Source organism: Meleagris gallopavo, chromosome 2 (genome assembly GCF_000146605.3).
Source record: "Meleagris gallopavo isolate NT-WF06-2002-E0010 breed Aviagen turkey brand Nicholas breeding stock chromosome 2, Turkey_5.1, whole genome shotgun sequence".
In the NCBI taxonomy this organism is placed as follows: Eukaryota; Metazoa; Chordata; class Aves; order Galliformes; family Phasianidae; genus Meleagris; species Meleagris gallopavo.
The window spans coordinates 74,586,122-74,609,396 of NC_015012.2; the positions used below are offsets into that span (position 1 = coordinate 74,586,122).

The window sequence follows — 23,275 nt, forward strand, 5'->3', positions numbered from 1 at the left end:
CGCGCCGGCTCAGAGCCTGTTGCTCTCATTTGGAGCGTGGGTTCGTTCTCCCGAGGCTGCTTCGCTTGGGAGCTCAGAGGGCTCTGGGGACGTCCGTGTGAAATGAGAATTGCTTTCTAATAATTGCAGAACAAAGGGCTGCGTGCTGTAAGGCTACGTGCTGGTCAGCCTTTCCTCAGAAAGCCCAGTCCCGCGTGCTGCCGTGGGAGGGGACTGACTGACTCCCACGGTTTGGGGGCAGTCGGAGCTCCAAGCTCGGGAGTGGGGCTGTGAGGACGCTGGGATGCCAGAGATGTAACTGAGACTAATTGACGTCTTGTGTGAAGCTGCTGAGGAATCGCCTTCATTTTGATGCAGAGAGAATGCATTTCAGTGCATACTAAACCGACAGCACCTTCTGCAGAGAAATAATCCATTTTCTGTTCTCAGAGGAATTTATTTGGAAATTTTTCAATGGGAGCTTTATTAAATTGCTAAAAAATGGCAATTGCTTCTTCACAGTAACATGAGAATATTGTACCTAATGAAAACAATCCTTGACATCCTGAATAGCAGGCAAGTGAAGAGACCTCTCCACTCCAGGGCTAACACAAAGGCTTATTGTACCAGCCAGACCCCCTGCCTTTCTGCTTGGTTCTGAAGTCTCTGGAGAGAAAAGAGGGGGTTGGATCTGATCTTTGTGTATCTGAAACTGGCCTCAGGGCAAGGGGCTTTCCTTTTCCCAGTTTCTATCCTATTTCTTCCTGCTTTTGTACAGTAAGCAGTCTGAAGTACAGTATCCCAACCTCCACATGTGGCTGTTGAAAGTGAATGGAGAAGCCAGGCTTCAAAGTAAAAGCATAATTTGTGCACGTAGGCACACAGGATATTTCAAAACTTTGTGTTGGTCATCTCTTACTCTCTGCTGTTCTCTTGATTCCAACCCGAGTTGAAATGACTGCTATTTGTCTTCTGCTTCATCTTTTGACTTTAGGCATGGGGTCATACTCAAATACCTTGAAGCACTTGGTTTACATAAAGCCTATTCGTTGTTTTGATACATGCATTTAAAAAATATTTACAAGCAGGGAAACTTCCTGCAGAGTGTCCAAGGAAGTAGCTTGAAGTTGGATCCTTGCAGAGTGCCACACCTGTGGTAGAGTAGAGCCAGGCCTTTTGGTTCTGAGTCTTTGGCCACAAGAATTTCCTTTCACCAGACATTTCTGCAATGTTCATAAACCCACAGTAGCTGAACAGCTCTCTTGATTGCACATAAGCTTTTTCTGTTAACTCTTCAGGCTCAGGCCACTTTCAGCATTGAAGACGTGCAGTGTGTGTATTTATAAGGCTATTGTCTTAAAAACTGCAAACATCACAGTCCCAGTGGTGCTGAAAATGCCATGAGTTGAATGGGCTTGTAGGTACTTAAATGGAAAGTATGGAACTGGTAGTACTCCTCTATAGAAAAGGTAAAAGCTTAAAAAAAGGATGATGTAATTGCATTAGTAGGCCAAAAAAATAATCGTTCTTAGCTCTATTTGTTAAAATAGTCTCGGAGGAGATTGTTAATGTGTGCATAGTAGAATGAACAGAAATGTAACTTTTGGTTTGGCGTAGCTTGAGCAGATGAGCTGCTGTGCTTTGTACATTTGAGAACTGCGGTCTGCTTACTGATGGGATCTAAACATACACCTTCCAACATGGCAGCCCCTTCACACATGGCTGTGGAGCACTGATAGACCCAAGCTTCTGAAAAATAATTGTAGCAGAGAAATGTGGAATTTGGGATGGGTTTCAAAAACTGTTAATTATCGATGAATATCTTAAATACTCTAACCATACATTATTCATACTGTTTGCATCCTGGTGAAACAGACCAGGGCTGCTATGTGCAGTTCCCAGCTCTTCACAGCAATGCACACAAATAACACTCCACAAACACATACTACCTGCCGTTAAAGAAGTTTTGTCAGGAATTGAGTACTTCTGTGCTGTGAAAAGGCTTTGGGGTTTGTTAAAATTAATTTGTGGATACTTCAAAGGCCTTAGCTTCTAACCAGAGTGTTCTTTGTGGCTGCTTAGTGGAGTTGAAATGTGAAGGAGAACTGTTGGTATGTGCTAGAAACTGGCATTTTATGACTATGCAAAATGAATGAAGCAGGAAATGTGTCTCATCTGATGACATGGAAAATTATCTTTCCCATTATGGAACAGAAAATAGTTTAATGTTTCTCATGCGTAGTATAATCTTGCTTAGTAACCCAGTCTGGGAAGTTGCGAGGATACATCTACTGGCATTGCTATGGCAAATTAAAGAAGGAGTTGTCATGTACTCTGGAAAGGAATGTGGGCAGGCAGTGTATCATCCAATTCCTTTACATATAAGGTAATCTTCTAACTCTCTCTCCAAGGAAAGTGCTACAGCAGCTCTGCTATCTAGTCAGGTTTGGATGATATTAATTCACATTTCCCTGTCTTTGATCTGGCAGAATTTCAAGAGCTAAATATCACTCCTACTAGTAGAAGAGACAGCGTTCACTGTACTTGCTAGTAACTGTTTGCACTTCCAACTCTGTTCTTTAATATGGTTTTAATATGAAGTGATTCCTTTCTAGTAAGTATTACAATCCATAAAAATGTCTACCTGGGAAAACATAGTATAGCAACAATTTTAAACTTGAAGTTATTGTAAATACTTTTTTTTAAGTACCTGTGGATTTTTTGGCCTACTTCTTAAAGAAGTAGCTAGCCTGTCTTCTTGTTGTCTCGTGACTTGTCAGAACTTTGGGAACTACTGCCCACCTACACCAGAATTTGAAGGAAAGAAGTCTCAAATATGATTGAGTTTGTGCAGGCTTGATGAAAGGTAGCACTGAGAGGAGAAGCTCCAGTGAAAGTGTTCTCAGAGACAGGCAAGCAGATGGACGCGTGCTGCGGCAGCACTTGGCTGCCTGGTGCACGCCTGTGTGCTGTTGAGGCGTGTGGTCAGCTCCAGATCAGCCACAGCACGTCACATCAGTTTTTTGGAGCGTATGTCATAAGACATACAGGGAAGTTGGTGTTACTGCGGTGGGGAGAGGAAGGGGAAACGGTACAGAGCCACAGCAAACCAGACTTGGTGGGTTCTGTTATGAACAGAGCAAAGTGGAGTTTTTTTTATAATTCTTTGGAACATGCAATAAAGCGTCAACCCAAAGTCTGGTTTTTGTATGCATTTTGAAAATAATGTATTCAAACTAGTTCTTGTAAAGCCTTGACTAAGTTATTTTCCCTTCAGGTGGTCAAGATGTAGATTGCAGGGTGTATGGATATATGAACATTAATAAAACATTGTCTGTATTTTTAGCAGCTGTAGAGAATTTGTGCATTGAGGAGAGTGGAGTGAAAGAAGCTGTTAAATCTTGTTCCTTTGGTTTGCTTTGTTGACAAGACTGCGCCCCGCAGAACGTAATGAATGCTGTCACATTGTCTTAAAGCAGGGGCTTATTATTCCTCTCTCTCTCTTGCTCTGAAGTACCTTAGACACATATTTCATGCAGTCACAGAATATTATTGCTCACGTTGACAGGAAGGGTAGAGCAGTGTGTCGACTGCAGTTAATTACTTCCTAAATATTGCTGCCTGTGATCAGCTGCTGTTGTCCATTGTTGCATTAGGGGGATGAGCACCTTACGGTCCCCAGCAGCTTGCTGCTATTTTGCTTGAAGGATTGAATCTGCGTGCTGCCCCAGGCTGGCAGTGTCCTGTAGGTGAGGCATGACAAAGCACAGTACGTGGAAATAGCTGCCAAGGCCTGTCAAAATGCACAGAATCTCAAAGATCAGTGGTCTGTCAGTCACTATGGTACCATGGGCTCACGGTGAGAGGCATAAGTACTGGTGAGCCAGCAGGTGGTGCGATTCCAAATTCACCTTAGAAGAAAATGAGTAAGAAATGCAGTTTCCCTCTGCCCTGAATTAGGTTGGACAGTTTGTTATGCAGTAGGTAGGAGAAGGCGTGCCTGACATTTTGTGTACTTGGCCTGTTGTCTGATCTATGTTTTAAACCTGACTGCTGTGTGCCGAGAGCCTTATTCTGCACATATAGCACTGGCAACTCAGTATTTTGTGTTGCTTATGTTCGGTCCTGCAAACAGGATATCACAGGATTATTTTAAAACTTTTTTCCACTATATTCAGCACGAGGTTCAGCTCAGCATCACGGGACATTTCAAAGTTACAGACCTACTACATTTTAGTAAGAATTTAGACTGACGTAGCTATCTTAATTAGACATTCTTGAAACTGAAATGGGTGTGATCTCCAGTGTGAAAGGCTATTAGTCATATCCATATGAATATATCAATATAGTTTACTCCTCTGAGTCCCTTTATGCTGATATAACTGCATCATTCCTGAAAAATGTTAACTTTTAGTTGCACGAGTTTCAAATCACAGTAGGTAACACAACTGAATAACGGTGTTTTCAGGCCTTTGTTTTGCAGATAGGCAAGAGTTATCCTGAAATCTTATTTATTGGATAACAACTTTGTATAGACTGTAACACAAATTATTTAACAGCAGGTGAAAATCATAATGACCTTAGAAATGGACACCCCTTGAGCTCAGTTCTGTGCTTTAAGTCCCAACAAGAGAAGGTGTGTGCCTACTGAGTTGTCCTCTTCTTATGGTTCTTGGGATGTGTGATTCCTCTGCTTAGAGGAAGGAAGGAAGCCTTTGTGTAGCTTTACAATGTCACACAAATGTAACTAACGCAAGCTCACTTCTTGCTTCCAGCAGCATGATCTAGCTGTTGGTTGACAGAGGTATTTCTTACTGGATACTCTTTTTTTAAAGTTGAGTTAGAATGTTTTATTGTGTTACAATAAAATTACATATCTTAGTATGGCTGTGGGATAAAATAATTTTCACGTACAAACTAAGCATGCTGTCTGCAATTTCTGCTATGGGTGAAAAGTAGGTTTTCTTAGTCTAAGGGGCAAAGAATCCAGGCTAAAATGTTTGCAGTTCCCTCAGTTTAAAAATCAGTAATGTTTGCATAAATCCAACTCAGAATGTCATGAAAATAAATGTCAGATTCATGTTATCTGTCAGTTACTCATTAATTATGTTGCTATAGTATGTTACTCTTCTTCTTGTATGATTTTATTCAGTTTTGGATTTCAATGATCCCTTCAGTACTGAAGTTAAGCCACGAATCCTGCTCATGGGTTTGAGAAGAAGTGGGAAGTCTTCCATTCAGAAAGTTGTCTTTCACAAAATGTCACCAAATGAGACCCTCTTCTTGGAGAGCACAAACAAAATCTGCAGAGAGGATGTATCCAACAGCTCCTTTGTCAACTTTCAGATATGGGATTTTCCTGGGCAGATTGACTTCTTTGACCCTACATTTGACTATGAGATGATTTTCAGAGGCACTGGAGCACTAATTTTTGTTATTGACTCTCAGGTAAAAAAAAAAAAGAAAAAAAAGGAAGGGAAAGGGAAAAAAAAAGTGTATGGGTGTGCATTTAAGCTACCTTTGTCTTTTTTAGCAATGTACAGATGGATTAGAAAACATAGATTGTTCAAAGCAAATAAATAACTTATGATTACAAATGCACATTTACAGGAAGTCATTAAAACTTGAAGAGCTGCTTGGCTATTTTTAATCTCCCTTTGCAAGATGGGTTTACTGCTTTAACATCTCAAGGTTCTTGTTCAGTCTCCCTAGTGCTGACAGCCTAAAGTCAGTGCACATGCTAGATACAAGCTCGGTCTTCTATTACAAGAAATAAAGAACCTAAGATATTGTTAAGCTGTAGCATTATCTAAAAGTAATTACTGTAATATTTTAGATATTTTGCACATCTTTCCTGCAGTTTTTATTTTTCCTCCATTAGGATGATTATATGGAAGCATTAGCTCGGCTGCATCTTACTGTGACCAGAGCATATAAAGTGAATCCAGACATCAACTTTGAAATCTTTATCCATAAAGTGGATGGCTTATCTGACGATCACAAGATTGAAACACAGAGAGATATTCACCAGAGGGCCAATGATGACCTTGCAGATGCTGGATTGGAGAAAATTCATCTCAGGTGAGAAAAGTTGCTGTAGAAAAAATCTTAAGTCAGAGAGGAGCTGTTTATTTAACAAGTTAATATTCTCTGTTCTCTTGAAGCAAGCAAAAAGGTTTTGACATATGAAGGAAAAAGTTAATCACAGATAATTTGTTTGCCTCAGGTCAAATGCAGTATCTTATTTCTGAGTGCTGTCTTGAAGAGCAAGATAAGGTGCGGAAATGCTTAAAAACAGATGACAAATATGTCAGTCCTGACATATTTTTTTTGGTTTTGCTGCAGTCTCTGTCTTGAAATTAGAAGTATGGGCAGTAGCAACCTGTAGAATGCACATGCCATCTATATCACTTTTGTCTTTGAAACTGCTCCTTGCCTCACCGTCATCTCCTAGTTACTACTTATTGTTGCAGCCTCCTCAGAGCAACTTGGGAAGGCAAAGAGAGAGCACCTGTCTTGTATCTGATGATAAAGCAAATGATTGTAGCAAACAGTTAAAAACAGTGGACTTCTATAGACTAGAAACTAGGAGGACATCAAGTTTCCGTATTATTTTTAGTGCTTACAGCCAAGTGCAAATAGATGTATAGAAAGAGACCCGTTTTATGAACCTGTCAACACTTTAGAGCTCTTAAAAACTTGACTGCATTTGTTAAATGGGTCCAGCTTTCAAAAAGTTAAGTTACAGTAGCCATGTTCAGTAGTATTCCTCTTCTGCAATTTGAAAAACATTTTCTAAGATTACATCATGAAGGGGAATTACATCGAGAAGTCCTGCATCAGGTGCTAATTTGCATTGTCTAGGTGCTTTGTTGTTGTCTGTTTTTTGTATGGAGGTATGCATTGCTGTAGCAAGTATAATTGTGAGAATTTAGTTTCTGTTTGAAGGCCTGTGCTTCAGTTGTAACATGTGACTTTTGATCACAAGGGGTAATTGCATAATTGTAGGCACTTGCTGTTTGACAATATTTCATTTCACTCATATTATGAAAGGTGCACCATGTTCACAGTATGTAACTAAAAGGAAAATCTGGTGACCTTTTTTTTCCAGCTTTTATCTGACAAGCATATATGATCATTCTATATTTGAAGCGTTTAGCAAAGTGGTACAGAAACTGATTCCACAGCTCCCAACACTGGAAAATCTGCTTAACATCTTTATTTCAGTAAGTACTTGTTACATATTTTGTCTATAGATGAAGCTATGACCATCATGCATATTGAAATATTCTATTTGCTGCCTTCTGAGAGATTGTGAGCAACGTGAACATTCAGAGGAATTATCAAAACATAGTTGAAATGCACTCACATGAAGCTAGGCCTCCCTTCCTTGTCTGACAGTATTGCTGAACTGCTGAGATACAGCATTTTATGAGTGAAAATGGCACATAAAGTGCATTAGCAGTCATAGAATCATGGAATCACAAGGTTGGAAAGGACCTATAAGATCATCCAGTCCAACCGTCCTCCCATTACCACTGCTACCACAAGCTACTAAACCATATCTCGTAGCTCCTCATTCAGATGCCTCTTGAACACTGCCAGGGACAGCAACTCCACCACCTCCCTGGGCAGGCCATTCCAGTGCCTGACCACTCTCTGAGAGAAAAAGTCATTGCTTTCCTGCTTTTAAGTTCATTTGAGTGTTACAAAAGTCTGTGCTGTATGCAGTTTTTTACTTGAAATTTGTGTTGATAAATTCTTAAAGGAGCATCATCTGGTCTGACCTCTTACGTAAGAGAACTGTCTGTAGTACTTCCTAGAATTTATTCTATTTTGCATTGAAATTTATCTCTCACGAAAATGTAGTTTTAACATTTTTAGAGGTAGAGTCCACCACAGCTTTCACAGCTTCCACAGTTACTTCCATGGCCAGTTAGGGAGCTTTGTACATCTAACATCCTGCTGTCGCTGTGGAGGTAATTGCTTGTTCTACTGCTCCTGGATGTATGGTCTGTTCCCCCCCTTTATACTGGTTGTGACACCTGCCTGTTCCCTCATGAAGTCACTCTGACACATAGTAATACAGCAGAAGACTGTCCAGTTCTTTTGCCTGTTTCATTTAGTCAAAAGCAGCTCATGAAGGAGACCAACATACTCTTTTTGTGGCCCAAGGTTAGAAATGGGAACATATGACAATAAGGCATGGGAAACACAGTAGTTGTGAGAAAGGAGAGTTCCCCCCTTTTCTTGATGCATTAGTTCAGATCCTAGTGGCTCCTGGAACTGTACCCTTTTTGTACCTCGCATTAGCATTAGTCAAACTTTAGTTTCCAAGCAAAGCGTTTCGGTTTGCCTTTTTGTGATTCTGAAGTCATGAAATTATTTAATATCATTCAACAGCCTGTAGGATAAAATAAGACTTCACAGTTTCTCGGTGTGGGGTGTGAAAATTGGGAGAGAGGGAGGTTGGCTGTTTTGCTGAAAGGGAGAGCTAGGATTAAAGAAGTGTCTTTCCCAAATTTATTCTCTTACTATTAGGCAACCAATTCATAAGGAATGGTTTATGACAAAGATCTCATTCCAAGAAAATGGCTGCACTGCATGCCAGTTGTCATCCAGCCCTGCATTCCACGTAGAGTAGAAAGGTAATGATGAAAGGGTGATGATTATAGTTCTGGAGCAATTAGGTATTATTTTGAATATGCTATATAGTATTAATGAGAAAGCTGGCTGAATGATAATCTTCGTAATTCCAGAACTGCTCATATCACGAGTCTGATCTCTGTATAGGGTCTTCTCACTATTTGGAGTTGCTGAAAAGTTTGTACCAAACCACTACATGACTTGAGCATGAGCTGTTTCCTGTATGACAATAGTTGTTTGTGCATCTAGGGCACCCAGACTGGAGGCCCCATATTATCTAGAGTATCAGATATGACTGGCAGGGCAGAACAACTCATTCAAATGAATGGGAAATTTAGAGAAGTATTCCTGAGAGATAAGCTATTTCCTCTGCCCATAGGGCCGAGAGTCTCAGCCTGTTTCTTAGCTCCAAATAGAACATAACAGTCAGTGACATAGAACAAGATGTAGCTGCTTCACTGTGTGCTCAGAAAGCTTGCTTTCTGCTTATAAGAGCATCTTTTATCTGTAGACAGGAGGCTCAGAATGACTCCTATTTGCAACCATAGGAAGACTAAACATCATTCGCTGGTGTAGAATTAGTGGGCGCCTCTTTAGCAACTCAGCGACAACAAATCAGGTTAGGAATCTTGACACAGATTTTGTTCATGCCTTACTTCAGGAAGCCAGTGTGTTGGTTATCAGAATGTGGGTGTGTTGGTGTTCTAGTTTGGGTTTGCAGCAATATTCATGAGGATGTGCTTTCATTTATGCTGTGAAAACTTCCAACACAAAAGCTGGTGATTACAAAAATAGATCTGTGATCACCCTTGAGTTCACCTCAGGTTTTTAACCAACTTTTATAGTGCCACAGTGTGTTAGCTCATACAGCTTGTACATTTGATCATGGTAATACTGCTTCTAAGTTCTTTAGTCTAACTGCCTGTAAAACAAAATAATTAAAGAATGGTTTGGTGTTTAAAACCCATGTGAATTTTGGCTAACACCAGCTTCATATAGAGGGGTGTCTGTTTTTCTTATTCCTATGGTCTTACCAAGTAGTAAAGTTGTGTGATGTGTGGGATTGTGTAAAAACTACTTTTTAGGGCCATCTTCTGACTTAGTCTCCATACTTTCAAGGAGAAAGATAAGCCCATTTATCTAATGTAACAGTTGATTTCTCACTGTCATTTTTGCTATCTCTGTGTTAATGATGTCTCTATTGAATAGCAATTTTACCCAAAGCTCCTTGACTTCATATGGCTTCATAATTATTATTTTTACTGGTATGTTTATCTTAATATCCTCACAAACATTCTGGCAAATCCTTTGGTTTTGTAATTTAAGGCATACTAAAAACTCCAGCAAATAAAATCAGAGAGGTCGTGCTGGTACAATTTAGTGGTTACCACTACTGGCAGCCCACCCTACCCTTTTGTAGAGGTTTCTGTCACCATACAAAGGTAAACAAAAGGAGTCTTGCCAGTTTCTCAGCAGATCCTACCATAGTGTATCAGTTTCAAGTTAATGCAACAATGGTTTAAGATGCCAAGTTTTACTCTACTACCATGAGTAATTGCTGGCATGGCAGACATTTCAAGACAAAAACCTTTTAAACTGCCACTGCAAGTGTTGACAGGCTGCAGTTGCTAGAGTTCTGAGCTGGGTACATCGCTTCTCATTGTTAAATGATACAGTATTGTCACTGACATCTTAATATTTTAAGGTACTTATATGTGCAACTGAATTTCTTCTTACATAATATAAAATTTTATATTTTTAATTTTGACTCCTTAAGAATGACACTGCAGGGCTCAAGTTCCAATCTCTTTTGTTTAAAAGTAGTTTTCTTTATAAGAAATATATTCAGATGGTGTTTACAGGTAAATTGTGATTAATCTTACTTGACTGCATCTGTAGAAGTATGTGAAGTGCTGTCAGAATTTATGTATTGTTTGAATATTATAATTGCACAGCTATTAAATGTGGTCGGAATAACCAAAATAAATACACATACAGTTTTGTTCTTAATTCTCAAAAAATGTATTCACAAAGCCAAATAAGCTGAGCAGGACTTTTAGAGGTCAGCTCCTGCTGAAAGCCAAGCTACTGTGTGCAGGTTTGCATAGGGCTGGGTCCAGTTCAGCTTTGTGTATCTCTAAGGATAGCAACTCCACAGCATGCTCGCAGTGCTTGACCACTCATGTTAAAAAAGATTGTGTTCATTGTTGTTTGTTTGGATATTTTTTTTTTTGGTTGCTTTACTTTTTATTTTTTTTAAGTATAGAATTTCAGTTTGTCTTTTGCCTCTTGCCCTTCAAAACTTGTTCTGAGAAGAGCTTGGACCTGTCTTCTGCACACCCTCCCAAAGGGGATTTATAGACAGCAGTGTGGCTTCTTTTCCTTGGACTGCATAATCCCAGTTCTCCGAGAGTCTCCTTGTACATCATGTGCTTCAGCTCATGTGCATAGGGTATCCAGAGAGTATACTTTCTCTTGAATATTTTTTTCTATTAATGACCTAAAGAAATGAGCCACTCATTAAGTCTTTTTCCATAATGAAATGCAAGAAATTCACCTCTGTTACCACTGTGAATGAGTATTTCCAACCTTATTTGGATGTCCAGCAGTGGAAGAATTAATACCTAAGGTTGAAGTCTTTCTGCTTATTATGGGGAATTTGGAAAGTGTGAGGGTCACTTTAGTCTCTAATTATGTGTTATTCACTTGCAAAAGAAAACAAGAAGAAAACTTCTATAACTACAAAAGCTGAAACTATTAAAAGTTGGTATGGGTTTTCAGAGTTTTTGACAGTTATAGCAACAGTCCCAAATCCTACTAAAAGGGAGGCCCATGTATAGAAAAAATACGGTTTAAAGGGAGAAGATTGCTTCTGTTCTGTGTGTCTGGATTCTGAAGCATGTTTGTCAGCCTGATCTTCAGCTTATACCGGGAAGTTGTCTTTTGTGTTCATGCTGGGACAGCTGCCCAGGTGCAAACTCTTGATATGACCACACAAAGCTACTGTTTTCAGTTTTCAGTACATGTGGTGTTTTTTTATTCCCACTCTAGGAAACAGAGGCTTATGGCAGTTTACCTTATCTACACAAAGAGTATAAGCCGAGACTGAGCTAGCATTCCTGTCTACCATCTGAGAGTTGCAGATATAACACATGTTCAGTACTGAGAGAGTCCTGATTAGCTTGGCAAGATGACAGGAGCATAGATGCTGTCACATTAGCAAGCCTTAAACATGTCTTTAACCACAAATTCTATATGAAAACTGAAAAGGCACCATCAAAATACTGATCTTTTCCTGTGATTCTGAATAAAAAATGTTCTAAGGAACTATGCAGTAGAATAGCTACTGATGAAACAATTTCTCAGTTCCCTCGAGGAATTAGTTCCTGATTCCTACTGTCTTTGTCAATTTTTTCTTTTCTTTGTTTTCACTATCCTATATGTCCAGTTAGAGTAACTTTAAATTATAGTTTTCTTTTTATGTCCATTGCTACAATCAGAAAAAGCACCCCAGAAGCTTGATCTTGAAATTTTTTTTATCTTGTGTTTTATACTGAAAATAAGTGTAATTTATTCTAGTGAGGAAATTGGGAACCTAACTTCTATCAAAGACAGAAGCATATAGAAGGTCTGTAGCCATCATAGCTTGCTACAAATATGTCATTGCTCAAAATGAGCTTGATTGCAAATTAACTCCTACTTAACCTTATATTTTGTGCAACAGGCAAGTAGGGAAACAGAAAATCTTAGTACTAATAAAACATAGGGCTTACATTTCATTTTTCTTTCTTTCTTTCTTCAATAGAATTCTGGGATTGAAAAAGCATTTTTATTTGATGTAGTAAGTAAGATCTATATTGCAACGGACAGCACTCCAGTGGATATGCAAACTTATGAGCTCTGCTGTGATATGATAGATGTTGTGATTGACATTTCTTGTATATATGGGTAAGTAAATGGTTTTGTTTTGTTTTCATGAAGTTATGTACCTAGAATCTAAATGACCTCAAAATAAGAATTATGTAGATGTAAAAATAGTGAGAATGAGTAAGGGAGAAGGAGGAAATTAAGGGCCTCTTAGGTGCAGATCACCTGCTAGCAACACTGTTCCCTGCCCAGCTTCTCTTGCAAGCACCTTCCTCTTTCTATGTGACTAATTTGTTTTTTGTGGGAAGGAGTGGGAAGTAGCCATCCTAAAGTAAAAGGAAATATTAACTATGTTTTTGTTCCCTAGGGCCAAATTCAACAGAAGGATGTCTCTCATTTAAAATAAATAATTTTATGTGAGACTGTATGTAGTTGTGTTTAATAGTTAGTCGCCTCTGCTGGCCTTAAAGAGCTGCTTCACTCTTCCATCAGCTTTTTGCTTGTCCTCTTTTCCCTGCACGAAATTTGTATTTTTCAGCTTCCTATCCTTTAGTGATTGGAGAACTCTCACAGAATGGCTTAGGTTGGAGGAGACCTTGAAGATCATCGAGTTCCAACCCACCTGCCATGGGCAGAGTTGTCAGGCACTGGATCAGGCTGCCCAGGATCCCATCCAGCGTGGCCTTGAATGCTTCTAGAGATGGGACATCCATAACCTTCTTGGCAACCTGTTCCACCACTTCACCACCCTCTGAGTAAAAAAAATTCTTCCTAGCACCAAACCCTCTTGCCTTCCATCTTTCTTAATAGGAAGGGTTCTCCGGCTCTCTGGTCATCTTCATGACCCTCCTCTGGACCCACCGCAGCAGCTCCACATCCTTCCTGTACTGGGGGCCGCAGGCTTGGACTCGGTATAGATGGGGCCTCATGAAGGCAGAGTAGAGGGGGATAATCCCCTCCCTCGCCCTGCTGGCTACCGCTCATTTGATGCAGCCCAGGATACTATTGGCCTTCCAGGCTGCAGTTGCACTCTGCTGGCTCATGTACAGCTTTCTGTCCATCAGGACCCCCAAGTCCTTCTGCACAGGGCTGCTCTCACTGAGTTTTTCTCCCAGTCTGTATTCTTATCTGTGATTTTCTTGACCCAAGTGCAGCAATTGTACTTGGCTTTGTTAAACCTCATTAGATTCTTATGTGCCCACTTATTGAGTATGTCCAGCTCCCTCTGGACAGTGTCCCTCCCTTCTGTTGTGTTAGCTGCACCACTCAGCTTAGTGCCATCAGCTTTCCTTGCAAGTTATATTGGTGTTTCAAATGGCTTGGCCCAGTGCAGTACTAGCTATTCCTGGGAAAGGCAGGGGTGCATTAAGTATTAATGCATTAAAGTATATAGAATTGGAGGCTAAATCACAGTATCTGCTTCTGAAAATGTGGTAGTCTTCAGTAGTCTGAAATTCTTACCTGTTTTTATAGATCTTTTGTAATCTTCGAGAAGGTATGGGGGAGAATCCTGGCGCAGGTATACAGTAACCATTAGAACAGCAAAAGAACAATAGATTGTTGAATACTTCTGTAAAATTTATTTAGTTGTGTGTTCTGCTGTATCTTTTAGATTTCAGATTTGATCTCTTAACTGTACAAGAACTCGTGTTTTACAGAGGTTTATAATGAAGGATTCTGATTCTGTCGCCTTTTTTGTATGTGTGGAGAGAAAGATACAGTTCTGTGGTTCAAAATTATTATCTGTATAACACAACAGGGAGGCATTCTAGTCAGTTTCATTCTGCCACTGTCTCTTGTGTAATCATTTAGCATTTGTCATAGAAACCTGCCTGTCAAGGTTTTTAGCTGCAAACTAAAAGCATGATATTCAAATTAATTTATTGTCCTCTGTTCCTGGAACATCTTTGAAACCTGTTACCTTAAAATATCATTGATGCTAATTATTCTGGGAGATTGCTGATAACTACTCATTTAAGAAGATCTGTGTGTGCATTCAGGAATGAGAGTAAAATCCAATACAGTGATTGTTGTGGTGTATCATCTGTGAAGGAGAAACATCTTTGTAATATGATGTTACAAAAGCCAGAGTCTCATGAGGAAGGTCTCATGATGGTGTAAACTATCAGTCAGCTGCCAGTGCTGAAGCAAGGTTATTGGATTTGGAATTATCAGTACAGACTTACTGGTTCGCATGCTTTAGATAAGTTCGTAATATAGTACAGTGATTAAAAGAAAACAGACAACTTTATGGTAATGGTTTGAAGAAAGAAGGGCTCCATGTCAGATTCTTGGAAACCTAATGATCTGATTTCTAGGTGTATCTGAATAAACAGTTTAATCTCTACGTCCACTTAGTTAATGCATTGTGGTGCTTGAAGAATTTCCCTGAAAGATTAAAATGAAAATTTCATAAAGATTGGGATTATCTGGTGCAAGAACATACCTGGAAATACTTTTAACTCATCTGATGCCTTATCTTGTTTGTTTGTTTGAATATTGCCTTTCAGGCTTAAAGATGATGGCACTGGAACTCCGTATGACAAAGAATCAATGGCAATCATAAAACTGAACAATACAACTGTCCTTTATTTAAAAGAAGTAACAAAATTCCTTGCTCTTGTTTGCTTTGTGAGAGAAGAAAGCTTTGAGAGAAAAGGTATTTACCTCTTTCTAATATTACGTTATTTTACCTTATACAGACAAACCAATGAGTAACTCTGATTGCCATTAGCTGATACAGTCTCTAACTGTATCACAGTATTACAAGTACAGCTTGATAGAGCTTACATAACATGGTTAAAGGCATGAAGTATTGTGCTGACATTAAGATGAAATCATAAATACATTTGACTGCTTTCTGATAAGAAAGCATACAGTTTACATTCATTGCAATGAAGCTTCCATCTGCAACAGTAGAATGTGTCAATTTATCTTGGCTAGCTTTGCTTTGTACCTATTGGCACTAGCATATGCGTTTGGAACAGCTTGCGTGCCATAACCAAGGGATAGTTCCAAGTATTGAAACTAGCTGATAGAAATATGTTCTCGCTTTTTTTGTCTTTGAAAGTAAGCTTTTAAAAAGCTGCATATTTGGGATTAGGCAGCATTTACATTTTGTAGTTAAAGTACCTAACGTTTCTTATCCTGTTCTGATCCTAGTCAAGGTCAACACCAAAAGCTTAGTTAATTACCACATTGTTTACTTGGTGTGGTGTTCACTGAATTACTGGGCTTCAAATGTCCCAAGACTGGAAAGGAACAGTGGAAAAATGAGCCATCGTCTTGGCTTGTGACCCATTTCTTGTGTTACTAATTCACCAGTCAGTGTCGTCGTGTTTGTGATTGCAGTACTCAAGCCATCTCTGCTGAATTGTTTGACAGGCTGTTTAGCTTTTATTTTATAGAACTTCACCTGGTCAAATTTCTCTCACATATATGTACCACTATTACTATCTTTGAAAGTTAGCTGCTGCCCATGTTGGTTTTGCTGTACGTATTAAAAAGTCTTACTGTAACACTAACAGGACTGTTTCAGAAAAGACACCATGTTAAGCAAATACTTGTTAGGCTTTGTGCACGCTTGTGTCAAACTGTTGTGGCTACATAATTTGGGACAGTTCGTATTGAAGTCAGTACTCATGAGCAGCATGGTTTGGTATTTTAATGCAGTTTTATTTTGGTGTCTCGAAACTTCAACTGAGTACTTTGTCTGAACTCAAGGGAGAACGAAAGCAATTTCTGGAAAAAAAGAAAGTATAACAAGTTGGGTATGAACTATTTCAAATTTGTATCATCTCCTGTTAAGGAAATTGAGATGAAAACACAACGTTGGGAAAGCTTATGGCAATTAACCCTGTCTGAAGTCACAAGCTCAGTACCAAAATTTTAAAACTGTATGGCAGTATTAAACAATTTATAGAACCCAATAAATCTTCTGATTGACTACCAGTATGGCTTTACAGCTTTTCTGTGGGATCACAGTCAGCCCACTCACATGGTAATTTTAACTGCCTATTATGTATGTATGTAATCTAACAACATGACTGTTGTGCTAGTTTTCAGTTAGAGTGTAAAATGAAGTATAACTGGCTGTTACTTGGTAATATAGCTGTAGAGTATCTGTTTCAAAACTTAAATATTATAAGAAAAAAAGAATTTTTTTTTTACTACTAGATGATATGTATTTTTATCATGGTTCTTCTGTGAGGTGAAGTTGCAAAATGACACCATAATTTGGGAATGAATTTGATTTATATTGTAGTATCCTCAGTGTTTCTCCAAAGCAATTTGTTAAGTTAAAGCTTTCCTATCTGCCAAAGCATTCCTCTTTGTGTTCTCTTAAGACCAATATGTACAGTTAATACAGGATATGACAGGAAACTGTGATGCTCACTGAATTACTTGTATTTATTAAATTTACTTCTGCTTAGCACAGAAAAAATTGCCTGGAGAATTCACTGATTATGACCTCTAGAAAGAATGTGGTATTTTAGTAAATGTAGAATATAAACAAATTTGTGATTACTTCATTTGTGTAAATGTTTTTATTAATATGGAAAACATTTCTGTCTCTGTAGGATTAATAGACTACAATTTCCATTGTTTTCGAAAAGCCATACAAGAAGTATTTGAAGTAAGAATGAAAGTAGTAAGATCTCGAAAACATCAAAGTCATGTGCAAAAAAATAAGAGACCCACTCCTAATGGGACACCAAGAATGCCACTGTAACTGAGGTTTTCTGGCACTGTGGCGAGCTAAGATTTCATGAAGTTGATGTGACTTCTGCATCTCATTGCACTGAGTGAAGAGGAAAACCAATGGGACTGATGTATTATATGAATTTTCCCTGAACGTTCAGAAAGCACTGTTTAAATATTTTTATCCAATCAGTTTTTTTAATATAGTGAGCACTTTGAGCAAAATGTTGTATATATAAGCATTGAGGTGAACACTTGTAAGAATTTTCTTAATATATGCTGTAAACCTTTTTCATGCCATATTAAGAAAAAACAGCTGTGACAGAAATACTGGGTACATAATTTGCACTTTTTCATGTTTTCCTTGTGGAGTTGGACTTTGATAAACGTAGTTTTTATGGTGATTTTGATGCATGGTGTCAGGTAAAATGTATGCTGTATTTTATTTACCTGCTACAATCAAATTGGCTAGTAAACAATTAAGAAAACTTGGTACAATGCCTTTTAAAATTTGTTACAGCTACTACCTAACGTTCATACTGATCTAATTTCATATATTTTTCAATTTTTAATCTGAAAAGTAATTTTGAAGTATTACAGCAATAAGTACCTTACCAGCAATCATAACTGGTAGGTAAATATTAGCTTTTATAAAACAGGCTTTTGGCCAAATTTCATCTGGAGTTCTTCATAACACTGGTAATGCCCTCTGGGCCTACTTTTATCATTTACCTCAGCATATACCACTAAAATACCTTTCTATAAAGACAGTTGTTTTGTAAAATGGCTCTATGTTGCACTGGTATTTTTGTAAGGTTTTGGAGGAGGGTGGTTTATCCGAAAGGTTGAATTTATGCTGCTAAATTTGTTTTGATAGCCTGCACAGTTGTGGTTGTTGCGGTGAAGAATCTGTGCGTTTCTACCCTGCCATTCAGGTGTACTGATGGAAGTCCTAAAGATGCGAGCACTAACTTCTGATTCTTTCTACTTATGGGTACATCTGCAATTGAAATCAAAATGAGTACTGGAGAAATCAACCTGTTACAGTAATGAGAATATCTTGCTACTTTTAATATATAGAAATGAGCAGATTTGTCAAAGGATTCACCAGGACATCCGAATACTCTCAAACTTTAAAAATAAGTAAAACTTTCTGAATTCTGTATTTACTGGTTTTGTTTAGTTAATGATACCAAAGTGTCATTGTACTTCCTAGCTGGAAGTACAACTCCTTTTTTCTTTCCCCCCAATCCCACAGCAAACGAGTTGCGTATACATTCCAAAGGTGATGTCAGCAGCTGCTGGAAGTGGGAAGAGCTTGATTTGGAAGGCAGCTTGCAGTACCCCAGAATTGGGTAAGGGGAGCTGCACTTCACTCAGTCATAAACTTGTCTATCCCTACCTGAGATAGCTCTGGAGATAGGAAGGGAGATGGAATTTGAAAGTTTTCTTTTGGTTAAGGCAAGGAATAGTGCTGCATGTCTATTACTGAGTTAAGAGCTCCCAGTGTTTTCTGGCTTTTGTTGAAAAATAAGGAGTTCAACCTGTGAAAGAAATCTAAATTCAGTGGTGGTTTGAATGCAAATGCAAAGTTTCTGTATGCTGTACACATCTTGAGACTCTAATGTTGCACTGAATACATGAGCTGGGACAGCCACTTGGCATTGAATGCAAAGGCTCTCCTCACAAGCATCTGCCAAAAGAGAAATTAGTAGTTTCCAAGTCCCTTACTGCTGCTTAACACGCATGACTTATTTATCTTTCTGGAACAAATTGGCCATTTTGGCATGAATGTACTGAATACATTGGGGAGTTCTTAGAAATAGGTGTTGGCTAGTGGATGGATCTAGGCTCCAAGTCTCACTTGATCAGGAATGCAGTTCTAGGAAGGTGAAAAATGTTGAGAATAACCGTAAGTGTTGGTCCTGGCAGCAGTGTGAAGGATAATTACAGTAGCTGTAACGAAAGCAGAATGCTTCAGAAAGTGAAAGAGTTCAGTTTTGGTTCAGTTACCACCTGTTGTGTTAAGTTAGGGTGGCTTTTCAGACCAAGCCTTCAGTTAAGGCAAAGCTCTCTTCAGAGTTCACCACAGAAATGGTGGGTAAGAGCTGCCCTTCCATAGCCCTCCAAACTGCACTTTTATTGAAGGGCAGCCATAATTTTTGACCATTTTGTTGAGATCCACCATTGTGACTCAGCCTCAGTCTTTTTTTCGCTTCATTCTTGTCAGGTATATGTGATTTTGTGAGATGAACAACACATACCAGCATGTATTCATTGTTGGACAAGACATTAAGAAAAGCATCTGATCACACTGGCTGTGGTGTGAATACTAACTACTACAGAATGTTGTTCCTTTATATTTGGCCTAAGTTCTGTATAGTCACGCGTACCCTTTTACTTAGAGAGACTATCAAGTTAATTCAGCTATTCATTTACCATGAATTTCCCTCCTGAATTTGACATCAACTGTAATGCATAATGTAGTGAAGGTGACTTTGGCTAATAAAAATAATCAAATTGGATATTATCAGAGAGCATAATTTTCATCAGTCTTATTATGCTTCAAATATATTTAACACTGAATATTAAAATGCATTCATTAGACTTTAAATTTGATGTTTCTCAGTTTAGACAATGACTTGCACGTAGCATTTTTGGGTAATTGCTTTCTATTTAGTATCTCAGGTTTTCACGTACTAGCTGAACTGATTAAGCACTCAGGCATGCATGGGCTTGTCTTATATAAAGAATTTTTTTTTCCCAGTCTCTTGCATTTTCTTTTTAAATTTTGTTGAGGTGCTAGTTTTTATCTTAAAGGGAGGGAATACCCCATATGCTACAAGAACTAATTCTGACAAAGCAATGTAGAGAGATTTAGAAAATACAACACCAAAGAACACCTAGAATTCATGCGATAAGTCCTGAGTAGTATAGTACGAAGTATAGCTCCAAAATAGGTAGTCTATTCGCCATTTTTATGTATCATCAGAGATGTCTGAACATGGGAGGGGCTGTTGCAGATCTAGTATCTTGAAAATAGTTTTAGAATAAACTCAAACCAATTCAGTATCCCACTAAACTTTTGAAGTTAGGAGCTGAATATCTTTAAAACATCAATTCCAAAAAGTTACAGTTGAGATCCACACAGAAGAGTTAAAATACATCCCTGAACACACACTGGAAACTGGTTATTTAAAATTACAGAACCACAGAATGGCTTGGGTTGGAAGAGCTCTCAAAGATCATCTGGTTCCACTTCCCTACCATGGGTAGAGTTGTCAACTGCTAGATTAAGCACTAAATCATGCCCCATCCAACCTTGAACACCTCCAGGGATGGGGCATCCACAACCTCTCTAGGCAACCTGTGCCAGCACTTCACCACTCTGTGGAAAAACTTCCCCCTCACATCTAATTAAAATCTCCTCTCCTTTAGTCTAAAACCATTCCCCCTTGTCCTATCATCCATGTAAAAAGTTGATTCCACCTGTATTTATAATCGCCCCTTAAATACTGGAAGGTCACAATGAAGTCTCCCTGGAGCTCCCTCAAGACTGAATAAGTCTGACTGTGTAGAAGAGGTGTTCCAGTTGTCTCATCGTCCTCGTGGCCCTTAAAATTATGCAATATTGGAGTGTCTTCTTAAAAGTATATGGCTACGAGTGTACTGTGCGTTAGCATGGAGATAAAAGCAACAGGAGAATACTTGGTTCAAGCACAATTGAAATGCATCATTTGAGACCTCGTTTTTTGTGATGGAACATTTTTTTCTCATTAAAAATTCTTTGTTTTCTTGTATGTAAAACTGCAGTACTGTCTTAACTCGTTGTCAAAGCACTGCAGTGATTTTTTTCAAGAAATTTTTCAAATAGTATAATATTTCCAAAATCACTGACCTATAACCCTTCTCCAATTTTACACATCAGTTTAAGCTGAAGAACTAAAGCAAGTAAGTCTAGAGGTAATGACACACAGCAGTGTTTGCTTAAATGATACATACATCGCCCCTTTCATTTGCAGTAATCATTGAGAATTTGTCTTAAATTGAATGTTAGAGTTTTTCTATTTTTCCTCTTGAATGATATGCATAACATTCATAGTGATTTTTGATGCTGCAGGTTTATCTGTGTCCTGTTCTATAGAGGACTAGGTCATTGACACCAAAAATTTCCTATTTTGAGTATTTGTTGACAGCTACATATGAATTTACCTAATTACAGACAAACACATGGACTTTCCCCATGGCAGCTGTGTGAGAAATGAAAAATAACCCAGCTTTAGCTGAGTAATCCTTTCAGGCTCCTCTGTATTTATATGGTGGCTACTGTTTGACATCCCACTTCATTTCCAACTGCATTAATGTTTGCACATCAGATCATATCCTTAATCTCAAATGGCTTAATTTAAATACTTTTGTTTCTGGGTGTTTGGGGTTTTTTTGTTGTTGTTGTTTTTGTTTTTGGTTTGGTTTGGGTTTTTTTTTTTGAAGACTTAATGGATTGTTTCTTTTCATTTGTTCTCTCCCTGATATTTTCTGCAGTATTTTTCTGATTGTGCTTTCTCTGTGTTGATGATTCATCGTAGAAAGGTCAGACAGCCAGTCCTTGTCTGCCTATTCTCTTTGGCTTCTAGGCATTAAGATCTATACACTAGGTCTTGAACAAAAAACTACTGAAAAAATATTGTGTAAGAAAAGAAATCTAAGTTGTATATCATCCATTAAGTAACTTCCTTAAAATATGTTTATGTAATCTTGAAATATTTGCACACCATATAAGCATATGTTCATATTTAAGTTATAGTTGATGCTGGCGGTCACATTTTAAGCATATCTCAGTTGGCTCCAGAACATATTTTAAAAGAAAAGTTTTGTGTAGATAAAGGTGTCTGGAAAAAAAAAATGTTGCTATGCAACAATCTGTTATGCTGTCTCTTGGACAGAACTAATGCATCTTTGATAAGGAAAGGAAATACTCCGCTAAATATATTTCTTAATAACACTGATAGGGGCTGCTACCACAGTATCGTCTGTTTCAGAATTCCTGAATAACATAAGGCAGAGGAAAAAAAAAGTCCTTTTTTTTTTTCCATCCCTGTGCCCAACTAAACATGAACTAGCCTAAATTGAGAAGGTTTGGGCTTACTGTCAAAAAACACTTTGTAGATGGGTGCAAACACGATAGACAGAAGAATAAAAGAATAGCCTGGCCTAGCTGTAGTGTAGAAGCCAGAGCACTTTATAGCATATTCCAAATGTGTTTCTCACAAAATGCTGGCCAGGAAATGACCACAGGCTCATCACGACAGGATGTACCTTAAACTATACAAAGGTGGATGAGCACCATATGGTCCACATAGCGATGCTACAGAACTACATTACAGGACAGTATCAGAGCTGCCTTAGTTATGGCAGTATTTACCTTTTGTTTTTAGTGAGAGAGTTTTACTCTCCACTCAGTGCAGTCTAAAATCCATTCTGGATTCTGCTGACCTAATAGGTAGTTGATTCAAACATAAATCAGACATGAACACATTGCAATTGGAAATCTATTTTGAAATCAAGAGGGCTCTGATGTTCTGAAGCCTCTACTCAATACAGGCACAGCAAGCAGCCTAGCTACTTCTAAGAGGAACTCAGCTTGTCAATGAAAGGGTTATAAGTTGTGGGGATTGCATCAATTCCCTGAGAATGCAAACATCAGAGAGTGCTGCAGTCCCAACTTACTTCCTTGTTAAAACCTTTCACTAGCACTCTTAGGGTTTCTAGATGCCCCACTATCAGCTTTGCACTGGTATCCCTCAGAATACCAGGAACCTGTGATACAATTCCTACTTGTTCTGGAATTGAATTGGTTGTTACTTTGAATTTCCCAATTCATGGTGCTCATGCCTATTTGCGTCAGTTCTGAGGCTATTTTGATAATTACCACAGCCATCTGAATGCAGGAAACATCATCTGTTCCAGCTCCTTTTGTAAAACAGCATATGGAGAGTACAGGAGTGGGCTTTCAGTGTAAAGGTTCCAATAGGAACAAATCAGAAGGATGTCACCCTGTCCTATCAGCCAACGTCTTCATCAC

General features: G+C 38.5%; 1 protein-coding gene across 2 annotated transcripts in view; it reads left to right on the forward strand.

The window, feature by feature from the left end:
* Positions 1-5,102: 5,102 nt before the first annotated feature.
* Positions 5,103-23,275, forward strand: part of LOC100540835 (gamma-aminobutyric acid receptor subunit rho-2) — an 81,161-nt gene continuing 62,988 nt past the window's right edge. The window contains exons 1-5 of one of the 2 annotated variants that reach the window (XM_019613100.2): positions 5,103-5,427; positions 5,861-6,060; positions 7,091-7,205; positions 12,431-12,573; positions 15,003-15,151. In XM_019613100.2, the coding sequence (XP_019468645.1) occupies positions 5,185-5,427; positions 5,861-6,060; positions 7,091-7,205; positions 12,431-12,573; positions 15,003-15,151 (850 nt within the window). In that variant the 5' untranslated portion in view covers positions 5,103-5,184. The remainder of the gene's footprint in view (positions 5,428-5,860; positions 6,061-7,090; positions 7,206-12,430; positions 12,574-15,002; positions 15,152-23,275) is intronic. The other variant, XM_019613101.2, reaches the window with a different exon arrangement.